This window comes from Orcinus orca, chromosome 11 (assembly GCF_937001465.1).
Source record: "Orcinus orca chromosome 11, mOrcOrc1.1, whole genome shotgun sequence".
Lineage (NCBI taxonomy): Eukaryota > Metazoa > Chordata > Mammalia > Artiodactyla > Delphinidae > Orcinus > Orcinus orca.
In genome coordinates, this window is record NC_064569.1 from 45447442 (window position 1) to 45466833 (window position 19392).

The 19392-nt window shown below is 49.1% G+C and overlaps 2 protein-coding genes across 2 annotated transcripts; both read left to right on the plus strand.

The window, feature by feature from the left end:
- Positions 1–3368: 3368 nt before the first annotated feature.
- INHBC (inhibin subunit beta C) lies at positions 3369–12540 on the plus strand. Its single transcript, XM_004276532.3, has 2 exons — positions 3369–3865; positions 11643–12540. The coding sequence occupies exons 1-2, from the start codon at positions 3553–3555 to the stop codon at positions 12386–12388; spliced, it is 1059 nt and encodes a 352-aa protein (XP_004276580.1). The 5' UTR covers positions 3369–3552; the 3' UTR covers positions 12389–12540.
- Positions 12541–17142: 4602 nt separating this feature from the next.
- INHBE (inhibin subunit beta E) lies at positions 17143–19303 on the plus strand. Its single transcript, XM_004276533.3, has 2 exons — positions 17143–17709; positions 17960–19303. Exons 1-2 carry the CDS (start codon positions 17412–17414, stop codon positions 18715–18717), a joined length of 1056 nt encoding a protein of 351 aa, XP_004276581.1. The 5' UTR covers positions 17143–17411; the 3' UTR covers positions 18718–19303.
- The last annotated feature ends 89 nt before the right edge of the window (positions 19304–19392 follow it).

Genomic DNA, 19392 nt, shown 5'->3' on the forward strand with positions numbered 1-19392 from the left:
GCCTGCGCGCTACGTCACCACGTCCGGCGTAATCGTCACCGCGTCTTGCGCCCGGAGCGTCCCTGCTTCCTGTGCCTGTCTCCACGCCTGCAGACGCCCCTTGCCTACTCACGCACTTCCCCAGCCCGCACGCACAGGCTGTCCTGTCCAACACGCGCGCTTTCTCTGTCGCCCCCGCGTTACCTGGGTCTTCAGCCGCCAATACAGATCCGCTGCGACCCTCAGGTCACCTGAAGCCCATCAAGCCTGTCAGATTCACCCTTGATTTAAACATAATACTAATAACTGTAATTTAAGTTTACAGAGCACTTTCAAAGTAGCCTTTCACTTAGGACAGTGACTCCTGCTCCCGAAACAGCATACATATATGCAGTAAATATTTGTGGTATAAATGGATAAAGATCATGTGGTAGGTATATGTCCATTTTTTCCAGATGTAAAAATTTAACTCTAAATAAAGTAGGTTTAAGTACATCCTATTTAAAATCACTTCTTCCCGCCACCACCCTCTAACCTACAGTTCTTTTTTAAAAAGTTATCTTAAATTTGCAACCTCCCTGACGAAGTGAGAGAGTGGCAAGGACATATACACACTAACAAATGTAAAATAGATAGCTAGTGGGAAGCAGCAGCATAGCACAAGGAGATCACCTCTGTGCTTTGTGACCACCTAGAGGGGTGGGATAGGGAGGGTGGGAGGGAGTCACAAGAGGGAGGAGATATGGGGATATATGTATATGTATAGCTGATTCACTTTGTTACAAAGCAGAAACTCACACACCATTGTAAAGCAATTATACTCCAATAAAGATGTTAAAAAAAAAAAAGAAAAATTTGCAACCTCCCCACACTGACCTTTCTAGGCAGAATCAATCTAACTACTAATTACATGTATTTGCATCGTTTCTTGACCAACTCCCTCAAAGAAGCATTGTATTAAATATTAATACAATGTATTAATACATTGTATTAACTATTTAAGCATTATATATTTACTATGTGACAGGAACTGCAGTAGGAAACAAAAAAATTACAGTATAATGTAAGTGCTATAATAGAGAGGTGTTCAATGTGCTATGGAAACACAAGAAGGAGCAATTAGTTCCTAGATGTAAGAGAGATTGAGTAGGCTACAGAGAAGCTAAAGGTGAAATTTCAGTTAACCTTGAAGAATATAAGTAGGAGTTCATCAGAAAGGCAAGAACGAAGATTCCAGAAAGGTCATAGAGGTAAGAACTTCTCCTTTCCTTCAAGAATCAGCAAGTTCTAGGTTTTCAAGTTGGAGGCAGGAGACAATGACAGCCAGGAGGAAATAATGGCTAATATTTGTGTTATGTATGTATGTATATAGAATATGTAGCATTCTACATCTATTATTTCTGTTTAATCCTCAAAACAATAGGTATTACTGTTATGCTCATTTTGTAAGATAAGGAACCCTGAGGCACCAAAGTCCCAGATTTTGAACTGAGACAATTTATCTTCAAAGCCTGCTCTCAATCACTGCATTATTAGAAATGTAACTGGAAAGGGCAGGTTTCAAAGGACCTGTGTGTCATAATGCAGAGTGAAACAGTTGGGTCTTTTAGGGACAAATGCAGTAACTGAAGAACAGCTAAGGCAGAAACATGAGGCATCCAGCCCTAAGAGAAGCCCTCCTCTGTTTCCCCCGCTTTTGCTAACCTCTTATTCCCCAACTATTTGCCAGGGAGAAGGGGAGCAACTGAAGTCTTCAGATGTGAGGGGGTCTGGGAACTACGTACTGTAGTTAAGACATGAAACAAATAGCAGTATAACTACCTCCCCCAACCTCAAGATAAGGTTATATCCATGAATGAAATTAGGAATATTAAAATGTTAGATATAAGATCAGTCCCTGTAGGCTGGGAAACTATTAGAGAGTGACTACTAATAGGTACAGGGTTTCTTTTGGGGATCATGAAAATATTCTTAGTGGTGATGGTTGCACAACTCTGTGAATGTACTAAAAACCACTGATTATATACTCTAAAGGGTGAATTTTATGTTCTGTGAATTATATCTCAATAAAACCCTTATGTTATAAATAAATAAATTTATACTAGAAACTGAATAATAAATCTACTTCTATCACAGTGCTTAAAAAAAAAGACGGGCTTCCCTGGCAGTCCAGTGGTTAAGACTCTGTGCTTCCAATGCAGGGGGCTCTGGTTCGATCCCTCATTGGGGAACTAAGATCCCACATGCCACTCGGCAGAAAAAAAGAAAAAAGATCAGCCCTTGTTGAAGAGAGCTAAGAAACTGTGACACACAAAAATACAATCAAGGTGACTTGAGTGTAACTTCTTATAACCAGCCTGTAAGCCTGTATTCTAGAACTTATTCACTCAATAAATATGTTTTAAACACCTATATTATATTGTAGGTCCTATGTGCAATGCTAGGAATATAGTGGTAAGCAGCAGAGATGACTTAAGTAACTGCACTACAGATGGTGATTGGGGGCATGGCCTCTAAGAAAGGAGAGTCCAGAAGGGCAAATATTGGCAGAATTTCTTCAGCACATCTAGAGGTGAGGGTACTCTGGCCCGCAAACAAACCTATGTAACAAGAATAATAATATACATTTATTAAGCCACTTAACTCTGTTCCAGCCACCGTAAAGCGCTTTACAAAATTATTTAAATCTCAAAACTCTCAGATAATCATTACAGATCTATAATTACATATTAAAAATCCATAGGGCCAGACATGTTTCAGAATTCAGAAAATTTCAACTTTTAGAAAGGAAAAATGGAGAATTCCCTGGTGGTCCGGTGGTTACGACTCTGCGCTTTCACTGCCGAGGGCCCAGTTTCAATGCCTGGTCGAGGAACTAAGATCCCACAAGCCGAGGGGAAGGTCCCGCAAGACGCGCAGCGCGGCCAAAAGAAAAGAAAAAGAAAGGTAAAATGGTACGTATACTGTATATCATATAACACCCCTAGGGGTAGCATCCCATAATCAAGTAATGAAGACCCAACACAGCCAAAAATAAATTAAAAACAAAAAACAACAACCTGCATGACAATGACCTAAAAGTGTCCTGCCAATGACCCCCCTCTTGTTTGAAAGTCATTCTTTAACATTCTATCTTAAAACCTCTGATCTCCGCACCCTACCTCCACCCCCCACTGCCAGGCTTCCGAGCAAGGCTGTTGATCTGAAGAGGAATTTCATCTCTAACCTTTGTTCCCAGGCCTGGAAGCTCACATGGGTAACCCACTATCTCCCAAAGTTGGCCCAGGGACATTTCTTTCCCCAAACAAACCAACCTCCCCTCACATCCCCCACTCTGTAGTTTCACTGACTATATGGCTTCTGCCAAGTTCTACCTGTAACTGGCTTCATCTCTCAAGTTGGATGTTTGACTGCTCTATATCCTGCAACCAGGAGTAATGCCAGCTGGACACACTCTCCTTCCGGGGCCCCTGGCGGCTGGGAGGGAGCTGAGACCACAGCTGTGGAGACCCTGAGCCCCGGGGTTTGCGGCTCTATCTCAACTGTGTTGCTCAAGGAAGGCATCCCCCAGCAATGACCTCCTCATTGCTCCTGGCCTTCCTGTTCCTGGCTCCAGACGCAGTGGCCACTCCCAGAGCTGACAGTCAGTGCCTGGCATGTGGGGGGCCCGCCTTGGACCTGGAGAGCCAGCGGGAGCTGCTTCTTAATCTGGCCAAGAGAAGCATCTTGGACAAGCTGCACCTCAGCCAGCGCCCGACACTGAGCCGGCCTGTGTCCCGAGCTGCTCTGAGGACTGCGCTGCAGCGCCTCCATGGGTCCCCACAGGGGGCGCTTCCAGAAGCAGACAGGGGACAGGAGTATGAGATCATCAGCTTTGCTGAGACAGGTGGGTTCTTGATCTGTAGATCTTCCCCCAAACCCGATCTCTTAAGGAAGGGAAAAACTTCCTCCCCAGTCTAACGCCTGACTTTCTCCCCAAAACCATCCCAACTCTTGCCTCCCACAGCATGTAATCTCCCAATCCCAGGCTCCCCCCACACCCCCACCACCAGGCTCTCTCTTTGTAGTTTAGACTTGACCAATGGGCACCTGGGAAGTGGGTACGTTTCATTTCTTTTGAGACTGCCTGCCCCTATCTCCCATGGCTCCTCTCTCTGCAGGCCCACACACTTCCACAGACTATGATGTGAGCCCAGACACTTCCTGGCCTTGGACCAGGGTCTGGGAGCTAGAGAGTCTGTCCTCCCTCTGGCCCTGGGATCCAGCCTCTCTGTACCCCACTCCCCCAGATACATCATTTGGGTAAAAGGGAGAAAAGTAAAACACTGGCATTACAATACCTCTCCACCCTACTCCTGTCCTCTTGCCTTGATTACCTCGGGTTCCCGCGTGAGAACAGGGCCAAAATGGGACTCAGAAAGGTATTTAAAGGATAGAGGATAAAGATGAGAAAGTTCCTTCCGTAGAGGGCAGAGGGGTTAGAGAATTTAGTGGGCAGCTGGAAAGAAGATCAAGAATTCAGAGACAGGGGAATTCCCTGGTGGGCCAGTCATTAGGACTCCACACTCTCACTGCCGTGGGCAGTGCCAGGTTCAATCCCTAGTCGGAGAACTAAGATCCCACAAGCTGTGAGGCGCGGCCCCCCCAAAAAAAGAGACAGAATTCAGAGACAGGATCTGAGAACCAGAACACAAACAAGTGATCTCTCTGGCCTCTGAGCTTCTTGCAAGTTCTTCTCTCTTAGGTTTAGAAGGCCTTTCCCATTCCTGGCCCCTTTCCCTTGGTCAGCATCTACTCCCTTCAAGATCTAACACTCCCATCCTGAAAAAACCCACCCTGACCTGAAGGTGAGGGGCTCACTCTCTGGTGGCCCTCACATGCTCACCCTGAACCTGGATGATGGTCAAGGAATTGCCTGTTTCCAGGTTTTCTATGAAGTCTGTCTTCCCATAGAATGCAACCCCTTGAGGTCAGGAACTGTCATTTATTCCTCACCTTATCATCAGAGGCTAGTGTATAGTAGAAGCAGATAACACTTATGTAGTGTTTACTGTGTTCTAAGCCTTTTAAATATACTAACTCCTTGAGAGCCTCACAACAAGCCAGTGAGGCAAATACTATTGTTACCCCATTTTAGAGGTGATGAAACGGAGGCACAAAGAGGTTAAGTAACTAGCTCAAGGTCACATGACCAGTAGGTGGTAGAGCCAGACAGCCTGGGCCTGGAATCCATGACCTTGACCACTCTACCACTTTGCCTCTTGCAAACATAGTAGATGCTCAATAAACAGCTAAACCATTCTGTAGTTCAGCTCGACCATGTCTAGAGCCCCCAGTGATGGATGAGACCCTATTCTAGTTCAAAAGGGGGTTTCTGGGCTTCCCTGGTGGCGCAGTGGTTGAGAGTCTGCCTGCCGATGCAGGGGACACGGGTTCGTGCCTGGGTCCGGGAAGATCCCACATGCCACAGAGCGGCTGGGCCCGTGAGCCATAGCCGCTGAGCCTGTGCATCCGGAGCCTGTGCTCCTCAACGGGAGAGGCCACAACAGTGAGAGGCCCGCGTACCGCAAAAAAAAAAAAAAAGGGGGGGGGTTTCTGCTCATGATTAAGAACACAAACTCTGGAGCCAGATAAACTGGGCTCAACTCCCTGCTCAGCCACTTATTACTATGTGTCCTGGGTTGTTAATAGTCAGTTTTCTCATTTGCAAAACAGAGATAATGAGAGGATAGTTGAGAGAATAAGTGAGCTAATACAGGTAATGTACTTAGAAAGGATAAGGTGGGAGGGAACTGAAAGTAGAAAACTCAGCTCCTGCCCATGAGGGGTTTAGTTGTTGCTGCTGGGAATAAATTACTTAGAATATAAGGCAGAGTGAAATAAATGCTAGATGAGAACACAAGTGCTTAATGGGCCAGAAGTAATTCACTGGGACCTGGTAAGTCAGGGAAGTCTTTCAGAAGAAGTTTGCAAATTGGCTGGCATTGTAGAGTAAGTTTGACTTCAGTGGGTAGAAAATGGTAAACAACATCCTAAATGGAAAAACATGAGTAAAAGTGTAAAGAAACAGACTGCATTTAGAGTTAAAAAGTAGTCTGGAGTGGATGAGCACAAGGTGGACAAATGACCGTGAACACCAAAATCCTGGTTGGTTTTTTTTTTCACCTTTGTATCCCTGATACTTAGCCCAGTTTCCTGGCACATTGTGACAGTAACAACAGTTACCAGGTATTTAGTGTACCTGCCTCCTCTCAGTTCATCCTTACAATCACTCCATAAAGTAGACTTTATCATTCCCATCTTAAGAATGCAGAAACTGAGACTCGAAGATAATTTACATGGTCAAGGTCATACAGCTTACAAGGGGCAGAATTCAAACACAGTTCTGTCTGACTTCAAAGTCTATATACTTTCCACATATTTGCTAATCAATGAATGAATACAACATTTAGGCTGCAGGGGGCGTGACCTGAAATGAACTTGGAGGTGAGAATGATGCCTGGATTCTATCTTTTACATTTAAATATTTCAGTTTGAAGTTTTCATTCCAATTTAAGCTATCATCTCCACCATCGTGTGAAAGAAAGATCTGAGAATTGTTCTTGCTGGAGGTATGAAGAGAGAGAGCTTGGGGCCCTGGGGAAACTAGGGTAGGAGCCTTCAATGGTGTCCTGAAACTGGCTCATACTGGCTCATGAGAGCTGATGGTGAACATCTCCCAACTGTGCATCCAATGGCATCACATTGATAGTTTGAAATTGGCCGGGATGGGAGAATTTATACCGCAGAAACTGGCAAACTCTACAAATCAGGGCCTTTTTTTTTTCCCCCTCTGGAATCCAGTTGTGAAATATTTACCAACACAACACTGCCTACGACCTACAAATTCAAGTTATCTGCCTCCCACATACCTAACACACAATGCTGATTCAGGGACGGAATAAATAGATACTTTTGTTCCAAATGGCGGATGGGGAAGGGAGACGCAGAGCAGTCACTGGTCCATGAAAATTCTGACATCCAGCCAGGCACATATCTCAGTCTACCCCAAATCCAGGATTCCTTTGGTTAGGGCCTGGTTCTGCCCACTGGTAGGATTTTCCTCTCCTCTTAAGGAGAGCCTACCATTGCTCCCCTAGACTTCTAGATTCATTCTCTCAGCTCTTAGTGCCACCCTCTGAGATGTCTTTCCTTTTAAATAGGAAATGACCTGTGTTTGCGGCTAAGTAGTTTTCTCGGCCTGCATGCTGCCCAAAGAAGTTGGGAGCCCGGAGACTTCTTTTCATTTTGAATCATCTCTGTCCCTTTTAGTCCAAACTGGTGCCGCTTTCACTATTAAAATTCTCTTTAACACTCTGAGCCTTCTAAATTATAAATTACAGTCTACTTACTCAGACAAAAGGCACTCCACTCTTATCAAGACAGACCCTCCTCTTTAGGTTACAAGTCAGGATATCCTCTTACAAGTGGGATAACACTCTTAAGATTCTTAGAAGCCCTCTGTCTAGTTGAGAGGGTCTACAGAACATCTTACATTTTAGATCTTAACAAAGATGTTAGATCTTAACAAAGGGTCTTACAGTTCCCCCTTTATTATTTTGATCTTCGCTCTGAAACTATGTTTTACTGGCAGTGCCCTGGATTTGGGTTTTGCCCTGAGACCATTTCTTAGTTTGATAAACTTTTTGCCAGACAGAGAGTTGAGGGATGAAAAAAAATATTTTATTGTTCCATCTAGCAAGTCCTATTGGAAATGTTTTCTCTAAATTCTGCTTGAAAATTGAACAGTTCGTTCTTTAGTTCATCTCACTCCTGAAACGCCTTATCATAGGCAGCTAAAATAAACCAAATGGCGCTTTCAGCATTCTGCCTGGAAATATCTTTAGCTAAATGCACAATTCTGTTAGTTACCGTTTCTAGCTTCCAGTTACCAGAGATGATAGCCAATACATAACACAGGTTTCCCATTGTCCAGCTTCCAGTAGCAATTTCCTCACTGTCCTTCCAGACTTCACTAACAGTCTCCCTGCTGTCCTTCCATCCTCTGGCTGTCACCCAGTCCCAAAGCCAATGCTACATATTTTAGGTCTTTGCTATGGAGTACCCCACTTCTGTTACTAATTTCTGTTTTAGTTATCCATTAATATGGCAAATCAGCTCAAACATTGAGTCTTAAAACAAAAAAATTCAACAGTTTCTGTGATTTTGTAATTCGACTGGACTTATTCTGGACAGTTCTCTCACTCCATGTGGTGTAACTGAGTTCATTCAAGCAACTGTGTTCAGCTAGGAACTCAGATGGGGCTAGAACATCTAAGATTGTCTCTCCGAAGTCTCTCTCCATATGACTTCTCATCATTCAGTAGTCTAGCCCAAGTTTCTTTAAAGCATTAAAGTTTTCCTACCTCAAAGTGTAAGTACTTACTAAGTTTCTGCTTGCGTCATGCTTGCTTACATCTCATTGGCCAAATCAAGTCACACGCCAAGCCCAGAATTAATATGGGAAGGGATTGCACAAGACCATGAATATTGGGAGGTGTTGTTCCCTGGGGGTCAACACTGTAATGGTCTATCACAGCCCCTGCTGGTCCTGTGTCTGCCTACCATAACTGGGGTGACTTATGAGGTTCTAAATGTTAGGTGCTAGTGACCTAGCAAGAAAAGATTAGCTGGGTCAATCAGACTCTTCTTTTAGGATTTTGGAGTTGGAACACTGAAAGATCAGTTCACTTAGCTAGGAAGAGCTAAGTTAAAGGTCTGTAGACTCAGGAGCTAGGGCCACCGTTTTGGGACCTGAGGAAGGTGACAGGGAAACAAAAGAGGTAGATCCACAGAAAGAGAAGAATGGAGTAGACTTACATAGGGAGAGTGAGATGAGAGAGATTTTGTTGGCTCTGGGAGCTGTCAAGGGCAACCTTATTTCAGACCTTACAATTCACACTAAGTCTAGATGAACTTTATTTTCTGCTCTTTTATGCCCATGAGAGTATCAGTGGCATTCCCACAATAAAGCATCCTTTACTTAAAATAAATAAATAAATAAGGGTTGCTAAGGCCAAAGCATAATGGCATTTAATTGCCTCCTAAAAGAGTTTAGCTTTGGGCTTCCCTGGTGGCGCAGTGGTTGAGCGTCCTCCTGCCAATGCGGCGGACACGGGTTCGTGCCCCGATCTGGGAAGATCCCACATGGTGCGGAGCGGCTGGGCCCGTGAGCCATGGCCACTGAGCCTGTGCGTCCAGAGCCTGTGCTCTGCAACGGGAGAGGCCACAACAGTGAGAGGCCCCCCCCCCAAAAAAAGAGTTTGGCTTTATTCATCAATAGGTTTTTTGCAACCATGAATTTTATGATCTAGCCTTTTTGGAAAATAATTCTTGTATCAGTGTAAAATAAGAATTAAAGAATGAAAGACCATTCACTCACCAAATGTTAACTGAATGCCTATTATGTACTAGGTACTAGGGATACAGTGGTAAACCGTACAAGCACAGTCTCTACCTTCATGGAGTTTACATTCTAGCTGGGAGCAGGGAGGGGTAGAAGGGGAGGGGAGGAGAAGCAAATGAACAAAAAACCAAGATGATTACAAAGAGTGATAGTGGCTATAAAGACAATTAAGCAGGATAATGTATTAAAGACATGAGGGTAGAGTTGAAGGCTGCTTTAGCTAAGTTAGTCTGGGAAGCCTCTCTGAAGAGGTGAATTTGCGCTGAATGCCAAAAAGGAGCCAGTCATTCAAAGAGCTTGGAAAGATATTCTAGGCAGGGGAAATAGCAAGTGCAAAGGCCATGAGGTGGATCCATGTTTGGTGAGTTCAAGGAACAGAAAAAAGCCAGTATAGGTAGACTATAGTCATTAAATGGCAGAATGCCTAATCATACGTGTTTCCTATGTTAAGGGGTTTAGCTTTTATTCCCATTCAAATAGCAATGGGGAGCCTTTGAAGGGTTTTAAGCTTGAGAGGATTAAGCTGATCAGATTTATGTTATAAAAAGATCACTCTGGGACCTCCCTGGCGGTCCAGTGGTTAAGACTCTGCGCTTCCACTGCAGCGGGCACGGGTTCGATCCCTGGTTGGGGAACTAAGATCCGACAGGCCATGAGGCACAGCAAAAAAAAAAAAAAAAGAGGTCACTCTGGCTGATATGTGAAGAATGGTTTTGGGTGCAAGAGTGGACCACTTGGCAAGCTATTGCCATAGTTCAAGAAAAAGATGATTGCAGGTTGAACTAATGTATGGTAGAGGAGGTGGGGATAAGTGAAATTATATTATGAACTGGAGATAGAGTTGACAGGTCTGCAGATAATTTCAAAGAAGGGAATGACAGCAAGCAAGACTTGGTTTGAGCAGTGCATTTACAGGGAAGGGGAAGATTGAAGAAGGAACAGATTTGGGTTGCAGGGGATAAATCTAGAGTTCTTCTTTGAACACGAAAAGTCTGAGATAGCATTGGATATCCAAGTGGAATATCAGATCAGCAGCTGGATACACAAGCCTAGGCTCAGGGCCATGGATATAGATATCTGGGAGTCATCAGCATATAGATGAAATTGAAAGCCAGGGGAATTGATGGGTTCTTTCTGGGAAAGAGTACAGATAGAGAAGAGAAGGGAGCTTAGGACCTCCAACATTTAGAGGTCAGGCAGAGGAAGAGGAGCTGTCAGCAAAAGAGACCAAGATGGAGTGGCCAGAGTCATGAAAGCCAAGAGAAGGAAGTATTTCTAGAAGGAAGGGATGGTTAACTGTGTCATCTTACCTGCTTAGAGGTCAGGTAAGACGAACATAAAGAGATGAAACCATTGGATTTGGCAACGTGGAAGGTGTTCGTGATCCTGACAAGAGCAGGAGTGGAGGGAACAGAAACCCAGTTAATGTGTTTCAATAGGTCAGGTGAGGGATGAAGAGGGGAAACTGGGCAACAGTAACTGGTACAGGAAGAAATGCATAGCCGTTAGAACCACTGTGATGAGGAACTGGATGTGGGGAGTTTCTAAAGGTGATAAGGAAGGTAATGATGCCACCAGTTCTAAGAACGGAAAGAGAGGTACATAGAGAGGAAATAATGATTTCTACTTGGGATAAATTGATTTTAATATGCTGGCAGGACGTGGCAACATTAAACAGTTAGAAGTTTAGGCGTGAAGCTTGGTGATTCCCGAGGTGCAAAATGATCTGGACTGGACATACAGATTTGGGAATCACCAGCACAAAATTTGTGTTGGCTGACTGTGAGTGTGGGTCAGAGCTCCTCTCAGTGTAGAGTAAGAGGAAACGGGACTTCCCTGGCGGTCCAGTGGTTAGGACTCCTCGCTTCCACCGCAGGGGTCACAGGTTCTATCCCTGGTCGGGCAACTAAGATCCTACGTGCTGCACGGCAAAAAAAAAAAGGAAATGAAGGTCAAGGACAGACCCTGGAGAACTCTTGCATTGGAGGGATGGAGGGATGGTGAGAGAAAGAAAAGCCAGCAAAGAAAATCAAGGAAGAATCATGAGAGTTGTGTCATGGAAACCAAGAGAGAAAAGATTTTTAAGAAGGAAGGGGTAGTTAATGCCAACAGTGTGGTCGAGAAAGAACAAAGGGAATCCAAGCATGCTGAGAATAGATATGTAGTTGGTAGAATTGACTCAGAAAGCCACACTGACTGGGGCTTCTTGTATCCACAGGTCTCTCCAGCATCGACCAGATTCGTCTTGATTTCCACTTCTCCTCTGATAGAACTGTTGGCGGCCTGGAGGTCCAGCAGGCCAGCCTCATGTTCTTTGTGCAGCTCCCTCCCAATACCACGTGGACTTTGAAGGTGAGGGTCCTCGTGCTCAGCCCACGTGGCACCAACCTCACCTTGGCCACTCAGCACCTGCTGGAGGTGGATGACAGTGGTTGGCACCAGCTCCTCCTGGGGCCTGAAGCTCAGGCTGCCTGCAGTCAGGGGCACCTGATCCTGGAGCTGGTCCCTGAAGGCCAAGTAGCCTGGAGCCCAGTCATCCTGGGTGGGGCTGCCCATAGGCCTTTTGTGACAGCCCGTGTAAGAGTTGGGGGCAAGCACCGCATTCGCCGGCGAGGCATCGACTGCCAGGGTAGGTCCAGGATGTGCTGTCGACAAGAGTTCTTTGTGGACTTCCGTGAGATTGGCTGGCACGACTGGATCATCCAGCCTGAGGGCTACGCAATGAACTTCTGCACAGGGCAGTGCCCCCTGCACGTGGCAGGCATGCCTGGCATTGCCGCCTCCTTTCACACCGCGGTGCTCAATCTTCTCAAGGCCAACACCGCTGCGGGCACTGCCGGAGGGGGGTCATGCTGCGTGCCCACTGCCCGGCGCCCCCTGTCTCTGCTCTACTATGACAGGAACAGCAACATTGTCAAGACTGACATACCTGACATGGTGGTAGAGGCGTGTGGGTGCAGTTAGTCTGTGTGTGGTACCGGCAGCCCGAGGTGGGGTAGGCAAACATGCCCTGACGGAGGCGCTCTTCCTTGAGAGGAGGGGGTGGCCCCGTTACTGCCTCTGTCCAGAAGATGGACTCCCTCTTCCTGAGCAACTTATGAGAATTATCCCAACTTTGACGTGAGGAGATCTTCATCAAAGCACTGTCATCTAAGGAGAGTCACTGTACCATCTTCATAATGACCAGCCCCTCTCCCAGAGTACAGTCCCTCCAGCAAGCTCCACGTGCTCAACCACCACCCTAGGGACTCTCATCCACCTCCAACCACGAGCAGTGCCATCTGGTTCCCAGACAGATACACATAGCCCAACTTTTTTTTTTTTTTTTGCGGTACGCGGGCCTCTCAATGTTGTGGCCTCTCCCATTGCGGAGCACAGTCTCCGGACGTGCTGGCTCATCGGCCATGGCTCACGGGCCCAGCCGCTCCGCACCATGTGGGATCTTCCCGGACCGGGGCACAAACCCGTGTCCCCTGCACCGGCAGGCGGACTCTCAACCACTGCGCCACCAGGGAAGCCCTCCATAGCCCAACTTTAATCCAGCCCACAACCCACTATGCATCCCTGCCCCTTCTACTCAATGTCCCCCACTCCAGGATGAGTTGACCCAGCCCCTTCCTCTGCTTTTCTGGATCTCCAGAGAGGCCCTTCCTTAGATTCACCAAACATTCGATCCTCTCCATGTCTTGAGCCCTTTTCCTCTTACTTGCCCAATGGGCTGCTAAAGGCTCTCTTGGCACACTCTCATCACTCTTTGTCCTTCTCCGTCCTGCTCCGTACCCTTGGGGTCTGACTCACCTGAGTTCCCTTGGCCTCTGGCTTCCTGCTGAGTTTGACTAAGAGGAGACAGAGGCAGAAGATCAAAGGATAGGAGGAGACAGAGGTCAGGGTGTGTCTTATTCCTCCTCCTTCTGCCTAGGTTCCATGGTTCTGTGTGACTGTGGCTGCGTCCATGTCCCTACAGCTCCTGTCTAGCTCCCCACCCCCTCCATGGCTCCGGCTCTGCCTAAGTTCTGATCTCACTGCTTCCATGCTATGGGCTTATAATGGCTTTCCCTTCTTGCCGGTCCCTGGGTGCTTCAATATCCCTCCTTGGTTCCCTTAACCCTGCCCATACCTCTGTAAAGAAGTCCTTCATTAAGTCTTCTTAGTGATGCAAAGACAGACAGGGTCTTTTATGTCCTGCCAGGACCCTGACTGACACCCCAGATGACACAGAGCCTGCCTGCCCGGCCCACTTTTCTCTCCTCACACCCTCCTTAGGGCCGAGCTATTACGTCCATCCCACACATCATGACTCTTCCTTCGCCAGGCTGCTTCCTCTTCTTTCTTAGTCCCCCTCCTCCCTCCCAGAACCATCTTTGCTTGTCTTATGGCTAATAAAGACCTGGGTTTTACCTGCCCCTCTCCCCTCTCTGTCCTCGCTCCAAGAAATGAGACAGATCACTGCTCAGTCAGCAAGTAGGTGACACCCTGAGGGCACACACATGGGGGGAGGCAGAGGCATGGCTCCCAGCTGGCTGCCTTCCCTTCACTCACCCCCAGGGCTCCAGCCAGGAGTCCTGTCTGGAAGCTGGAACTGGCCAAGGGCCATTTGAGTGGGACAAGGAGAAGAAAAGGAAGGCCTGGGGTGAGGAGAGGGGGGCATTTGCTCTGAGACTGGGTCCTCTCTAGACCTTTGCCCTCTTCCCCCACCATCTCCTCCCTTTGGTTGGACAGCCCTGAACCATGGGGTCAATATTGTCTGCAGCCCAAGGCCGAGTTTGCGCAAAACCCATGTGTCCTTTGGGAAACGTGATGTCAGTGTTTGCTCAGCATATAACCCCCTCCTATCTAGGTCTGAGGTCCTTGGAAATGGAACCCTAAAGGGAGAAAGTCTGAAAGAGACCTCCTGGGGGGCTGCAAATCTGAGCTGTGGGGCTTCAGGACCAAACTCATGGAAGTTATCCCAACTTTGACTTGAGGAACTCTTCATCTAAGCAGAGAATCTAAGGAAGTCTTCTGGTGGCTCTGCCTCCCCCTTCCACCGCTGTCTCCCACCCCCAATCCACCCGTCCCCCAGATCTAACCTCCCTCCCTCCAACTATAGCTTCATTCCCCAGGGCCAAGACTAAGGTGAGGAGAAGCGAGGCTCTTGCCTTGGGGGCAGAATTTTAAGGGGATGCCAAAAAATTCATCAGTCAAGATAAATAGGATCTTAATGCAATATTTTAAAAAATCAAACTCAATGCAAAAAAAAAACAAGATGAACAAAATAGCAAATTTTAAAATAAACTAAATTTAGAAGGATCAGTATTATTCCTTTTCCTTTTTGGCTCTGTCTTTGACAAAAAGGAGGAGTGGAATTGTCTTCTTCCAAACCTTTTCTTCTGGAGCTCCCTGGCCCCTAACTCTAGACTTGGTCAGGCTTTTCTCTTTCGGGCAAGATAATCGCTCAGGCTCCTTCTACTTCCTTACCCACCCTCATTCTACTTCCTTACCCACCCTCAAGCCTGTCGCTACCCCCCAGCCCCCAACCAGGTTGGTGGTAGGGCGGGCCTGGGAGGCAGATGGCTGGGGTATTTATAACCTGGGAGCACTTCTTGAGAAAAGTGACTAAGATGCTAAGAGCATATTTATAGCTGGGTTCTGACGTAAGTGTCAGTAGGGAGGTAGGGGCAGGCCAGGCACAGCAGAAAGAGGGTAGGAAGAGCTGGAAATTGGGGGCATCTGACACAGAGGGAAGGGGAGAGATGGGGTCAATGATTCCTGCAGCCACTTCCTCTTGCTTTGCTTGACTCAGGCTCACCCACAGGTAAGCCTTCTGAGATACCATGGGCAGAAACCTCTGCTTTGCAGTTCTGTGGTCCAGACCCCAGGGGGTAGAGGGCTGTCACTCAGGATAGAGAGGGAGCTGGGGAGAGCCCTGGACAGATGGGCTTGAATATGACTCAAGACCTAGGGTGGCGAGGAGCATCTAAAATTCTCATTGGCCCCCTCCCCACCACAGGTGCCCTAAGTTTCTAGGAAGAGCCTGGCACCCATCACCACGCTCCATTACCACGTGTCAGCAGCGATGAGATCCAAAACCAAATCGAAGTTAGCAGTGATGTGGTCCTGACGACAGCTTCTGCTCTCCAGCAGTGGCGAGGGGAGAGAGCTGAGGGACCAGCTTCTCTGTCTTCTGGTGTAGAGGCAGGGTCCCCAGAGTAAGAGGTTGGGAAGTGCTCTGAATCTCTCCACTCCCCAGAGCAGCCCCTTCCCTGGGAAGCTGGTCAGCGCCAAGCCTGCTGCTGTCCAGTGGCTCAGCACTGCCACATGGTGGACACTGGTGGTACTGAGCCCTAGCCCACAAGGCACCACCTCTCCCCCTGTGCCAGATCTAGCAGTCTCTCTTGACAGCCCCCACTGGCTGAATAGTGGGGAGACTAATAAATTGGAATAGGGGCACATTTCCAAATCACACTCACTTCCTCCCAGCTTCTTGAAGAGACTTGAGCACAGGGAGAAAGGCTGGCATGAGGCCTTGGTTAGGCCATTTAAAGCCAGCGAGCAGTGTGGTAAGGAGGGCTGGGGTTGGGACTAAGGTTGCTGTACTGGTCATGCTTTGTTCTTAAAAGTCCATAAGCCTGGGCTTCCTGGTGGCACGGTGGTTGAGAATCCGCCTGCCAGTGCAGGGGACACGGGTTCAATCCCTGGTCCGGGAAGATGCCACATGCCGCCGAGCATCTAAGCCCGTGCGCCACAACTACGAAGCCCGCGTGCCTAGAGCCCGTGCTTGGCGACAAGAGAAGCCACCGCAATGGGAAGCCCGTGCACTGCAATGAAGAGTAGCCTCCTCACGCAGCAATGAAGACCTCATGCAGCCAAAAATAAATTAATTAATTAAAAAGAAAAAGTCCATAAACCTTCCATTTCCCACCACCATGAACAGAGGCTGGCAGCACTTCTAGGATATCCCAAATCTGGGCAGTTCTTACAGTGCCCTGAAAGAGAACCAGCAGCTGGGGACAGGCCCTTCCAACTCCCATGCCCCTCTGCCATCCTTGATGGACTCTGCCCTGCTGTAAGATTGCATCACCACTACCCCCACCTCTCTAGGTTTCCCCAGACATCACAGTAACATGCTACTCCCCCCCCCCACCAATGCTCCAGCCCTCGTCCACACTGTGCTCCAGTCCAACTGGACTCTGAGCGGTCAGCACAGGCAAGGTCAGGGGGTGACTTCTGTGCCCCGTGGCACTGCCACCTTGGCCTGGGCAAGAGGACTCCGTTCCTCCCACCCCCAGCCTCTCACCACTGTCCCAGCCCCATTGCTAGAAATAAAAAGACCAGAGTTCACCTTCCAGCCCAGAGAAATGACCACTGGGATTCCCAGCTGCCTCATGGAAACTGCTGCAGCAGTGGTGGATGGGCAAGCTAGACAGACTGTAGGTATGGGGGAAACTGCCCTTCCCACCTTGCTCGTATGGAGTTCCCTCCCCCGAGCCCCAGACCTTGGGGACTGAGCATGTGAAATCATCCTCCTTCTTGCATCATGCGTGTCCACATAGCCCCCCCACCCCCATACCCCTGCCTCAAGCTCCGTGACCAGGGCCAGATGGTGAAACCTGAGCTCCAGGGGGGAACCTCCACCCCCTGCAGGGACCTGATGGGCAGCACAGTTGGCCAATCCTGGGGCTCAGAGGGTAGGTCTGCCTGCTGACCACTAGGTGAGGGAGCCCTAGGCTGCTGGCTCTAGAGAGGCCCCAGTCAGTAGCCAGACATGAGCTGTGAGGGTCAAACTGGCAGACTACACTGAACACAGCTACCCATCGGACCGTCCACTGTCTGCCTTCCTGAGTCCCAGGCAACAGAAGACAGGTGGCTCTACCCTTGGCCAAGGGTAGGTGTGGCACTGCTGTCTGCTGCCGCCGTGCCCTCATTGGCCTCCACGCAACCAGACTCAACAGAAGGAGCTACAGCCACCCGAGGCTCCCGACCTGACCCAGGGCCATTCACCAGGAGCATGGGACTCTCTGATGTCCAGCTCCAGCTGGTGCTGCTGTGGGCACTGGTGTGGGCACAGAGGGCAGGGTCTGCGTGTCCCTCCTGTGGAGGCCCCACACTGGCACCCCAAGCAGAACGAGCTCTGGTCCTTGAGCTAGCCAAGCAGCAGATCCTCGAAGGGCTACACCTGACTGGTCGTCCCATAATAACTCATCCTCTACCCCAGGCAGCTCTGACCAGAGCCCTCCGGAGACTGCAGCGGGGAAGTGTGGTTCCAGCGAATGGGGAGCAGGTCATCAGCTTTGCTGCCATCACAGGTGGGTGAGGGAGAGACAGGCAGAGAGCAGGCGGGGAAAGGGAGAAGGGAGGGGAGAATGACAGCGACAGCAGAAGCAGAGGGAGCGCGGCACAGGAAGAAGAGGAAGAGTTGGAGCAGGACTGGCCTCGGAGTCCCTGCTTCCTCTAAAGGTGGGAGCTAGGGGGAGCAGCTGGCAGGGCTTGCGGGAGCGTCAGGGGACAGCACATCTCCGATTGCAGTCCTCAATCCATTCTCCATCTTCCCGGCAGACTCCTCCGCCTCCACCTGCAGCTCCACGCTCACCTTCTACCTGTCCACGCCTCGGTCCCACCACCTGTACCACGCTCGCCTCTGGCTGCACGTGCTCCCCACCCTTCCTGGCACTCTTTCCTTGAGGATTTTCCGATGGGGCCCTAGGAGGAGACGCCGAGGGTCCCACGTCCTCCTGGCTGAGCACCAACTGACGGCCCCGGGCTGGCACGCCCTGACTCTGCCCTCTAGTGGCTTGAGGCATGAGGAGTCTGGTGTCTTGAAACTCCAACTGGACTGCAGACCGCTAGAAGGCAACAGCACAGCTGCCCCCCAAACTCAGCAGCTCCTGGACACAGCGGGAGAGCAGCGGCCCTTCCTGGAGCTGAAGACCCGGCCCAAAGAGCCTGGAGCAGGCCGGGCCAGGAGGAGGACCCCCAGCTGTGAGCCTGAGACCCCCTTATGCTGTAGGCGAGACCATTATGTAGACTTCCAGGAACTGGGATGGCGGGACTGGATCCTGCAGCCTGAGGGGTACCAGCTGAATTACTGCAGTGGGCAGTGTCCCCCGCACCTGGCTGGCAGCCCAGGCATTGCTGCCTCCTTCCATTCTGCTGTCTTCAGCCTCCTCAAGGCCAACAACCCTTGGCCCTTGGGTACTTCCTGTTGTGTCCCTACTGCCCGAAGGCCTCTCTCTCTCCTCTACCTTGACCGTGATGGCAACGTGGTCAAGACAGATGTGCCAGATATGGTGGTAGAGGCCTGTGGCTGCAGCTAGCGAGAGGACCTGGGGGTTTGGAGTGAAGAGATCAAACTAGGGGTTCCTAGGCAAAGGGCATCTGTGTCTGGAGGCATCAGATTCCTGACCCATACCTTCATCCAGTGGGTCACCTGGCAATATGAATGGGTTGACCCCTCTGGGACCCAAATGGGCACTTTCTTGTCCAGACTCTGGCACATCCCAGGCTGGTCAATGTGTGGGGAGATGGGGAAAGTGTGTCCTCTAAAGGAGTCTACCCAGAAAGTATGATTTCCTACCCTAAGCCATCTGAGAAGGTGGCAGAGGTGAGGGAGGGAGGGTGGGAAGGAGAAGGCAGAGAAAAATCACTTAGTCTCTCCAGAGGAAAGTCCTCAAGTGAGAGAAGGAAGAAGCAGACCAAGGGCCCATTGGGCTTGGGATTGGGGGAAACAGGCTGGCCAAGTGTAAGGGCTGTGGAAGTGCTTGAAGGGAGGCTCAAGAGGGAGCTGGGAAAGGGGCTGACAGGAGGTGTTTGGGAGAGCCCCGGAAATGGGAGTCCAGAGAGAGGAGTGCTGAGCCTGAAAAGTTCTCTGGTTTTTCTTGGGGGGGGGGGGCAGGACCCATCAGGGAGGCAAATGTTTATACTTTCCTAATAAAAATGAGGAAAAAAAAATCAACAAGTGTGAGTCATAAAGAAGGGCTGGGATGATGGTC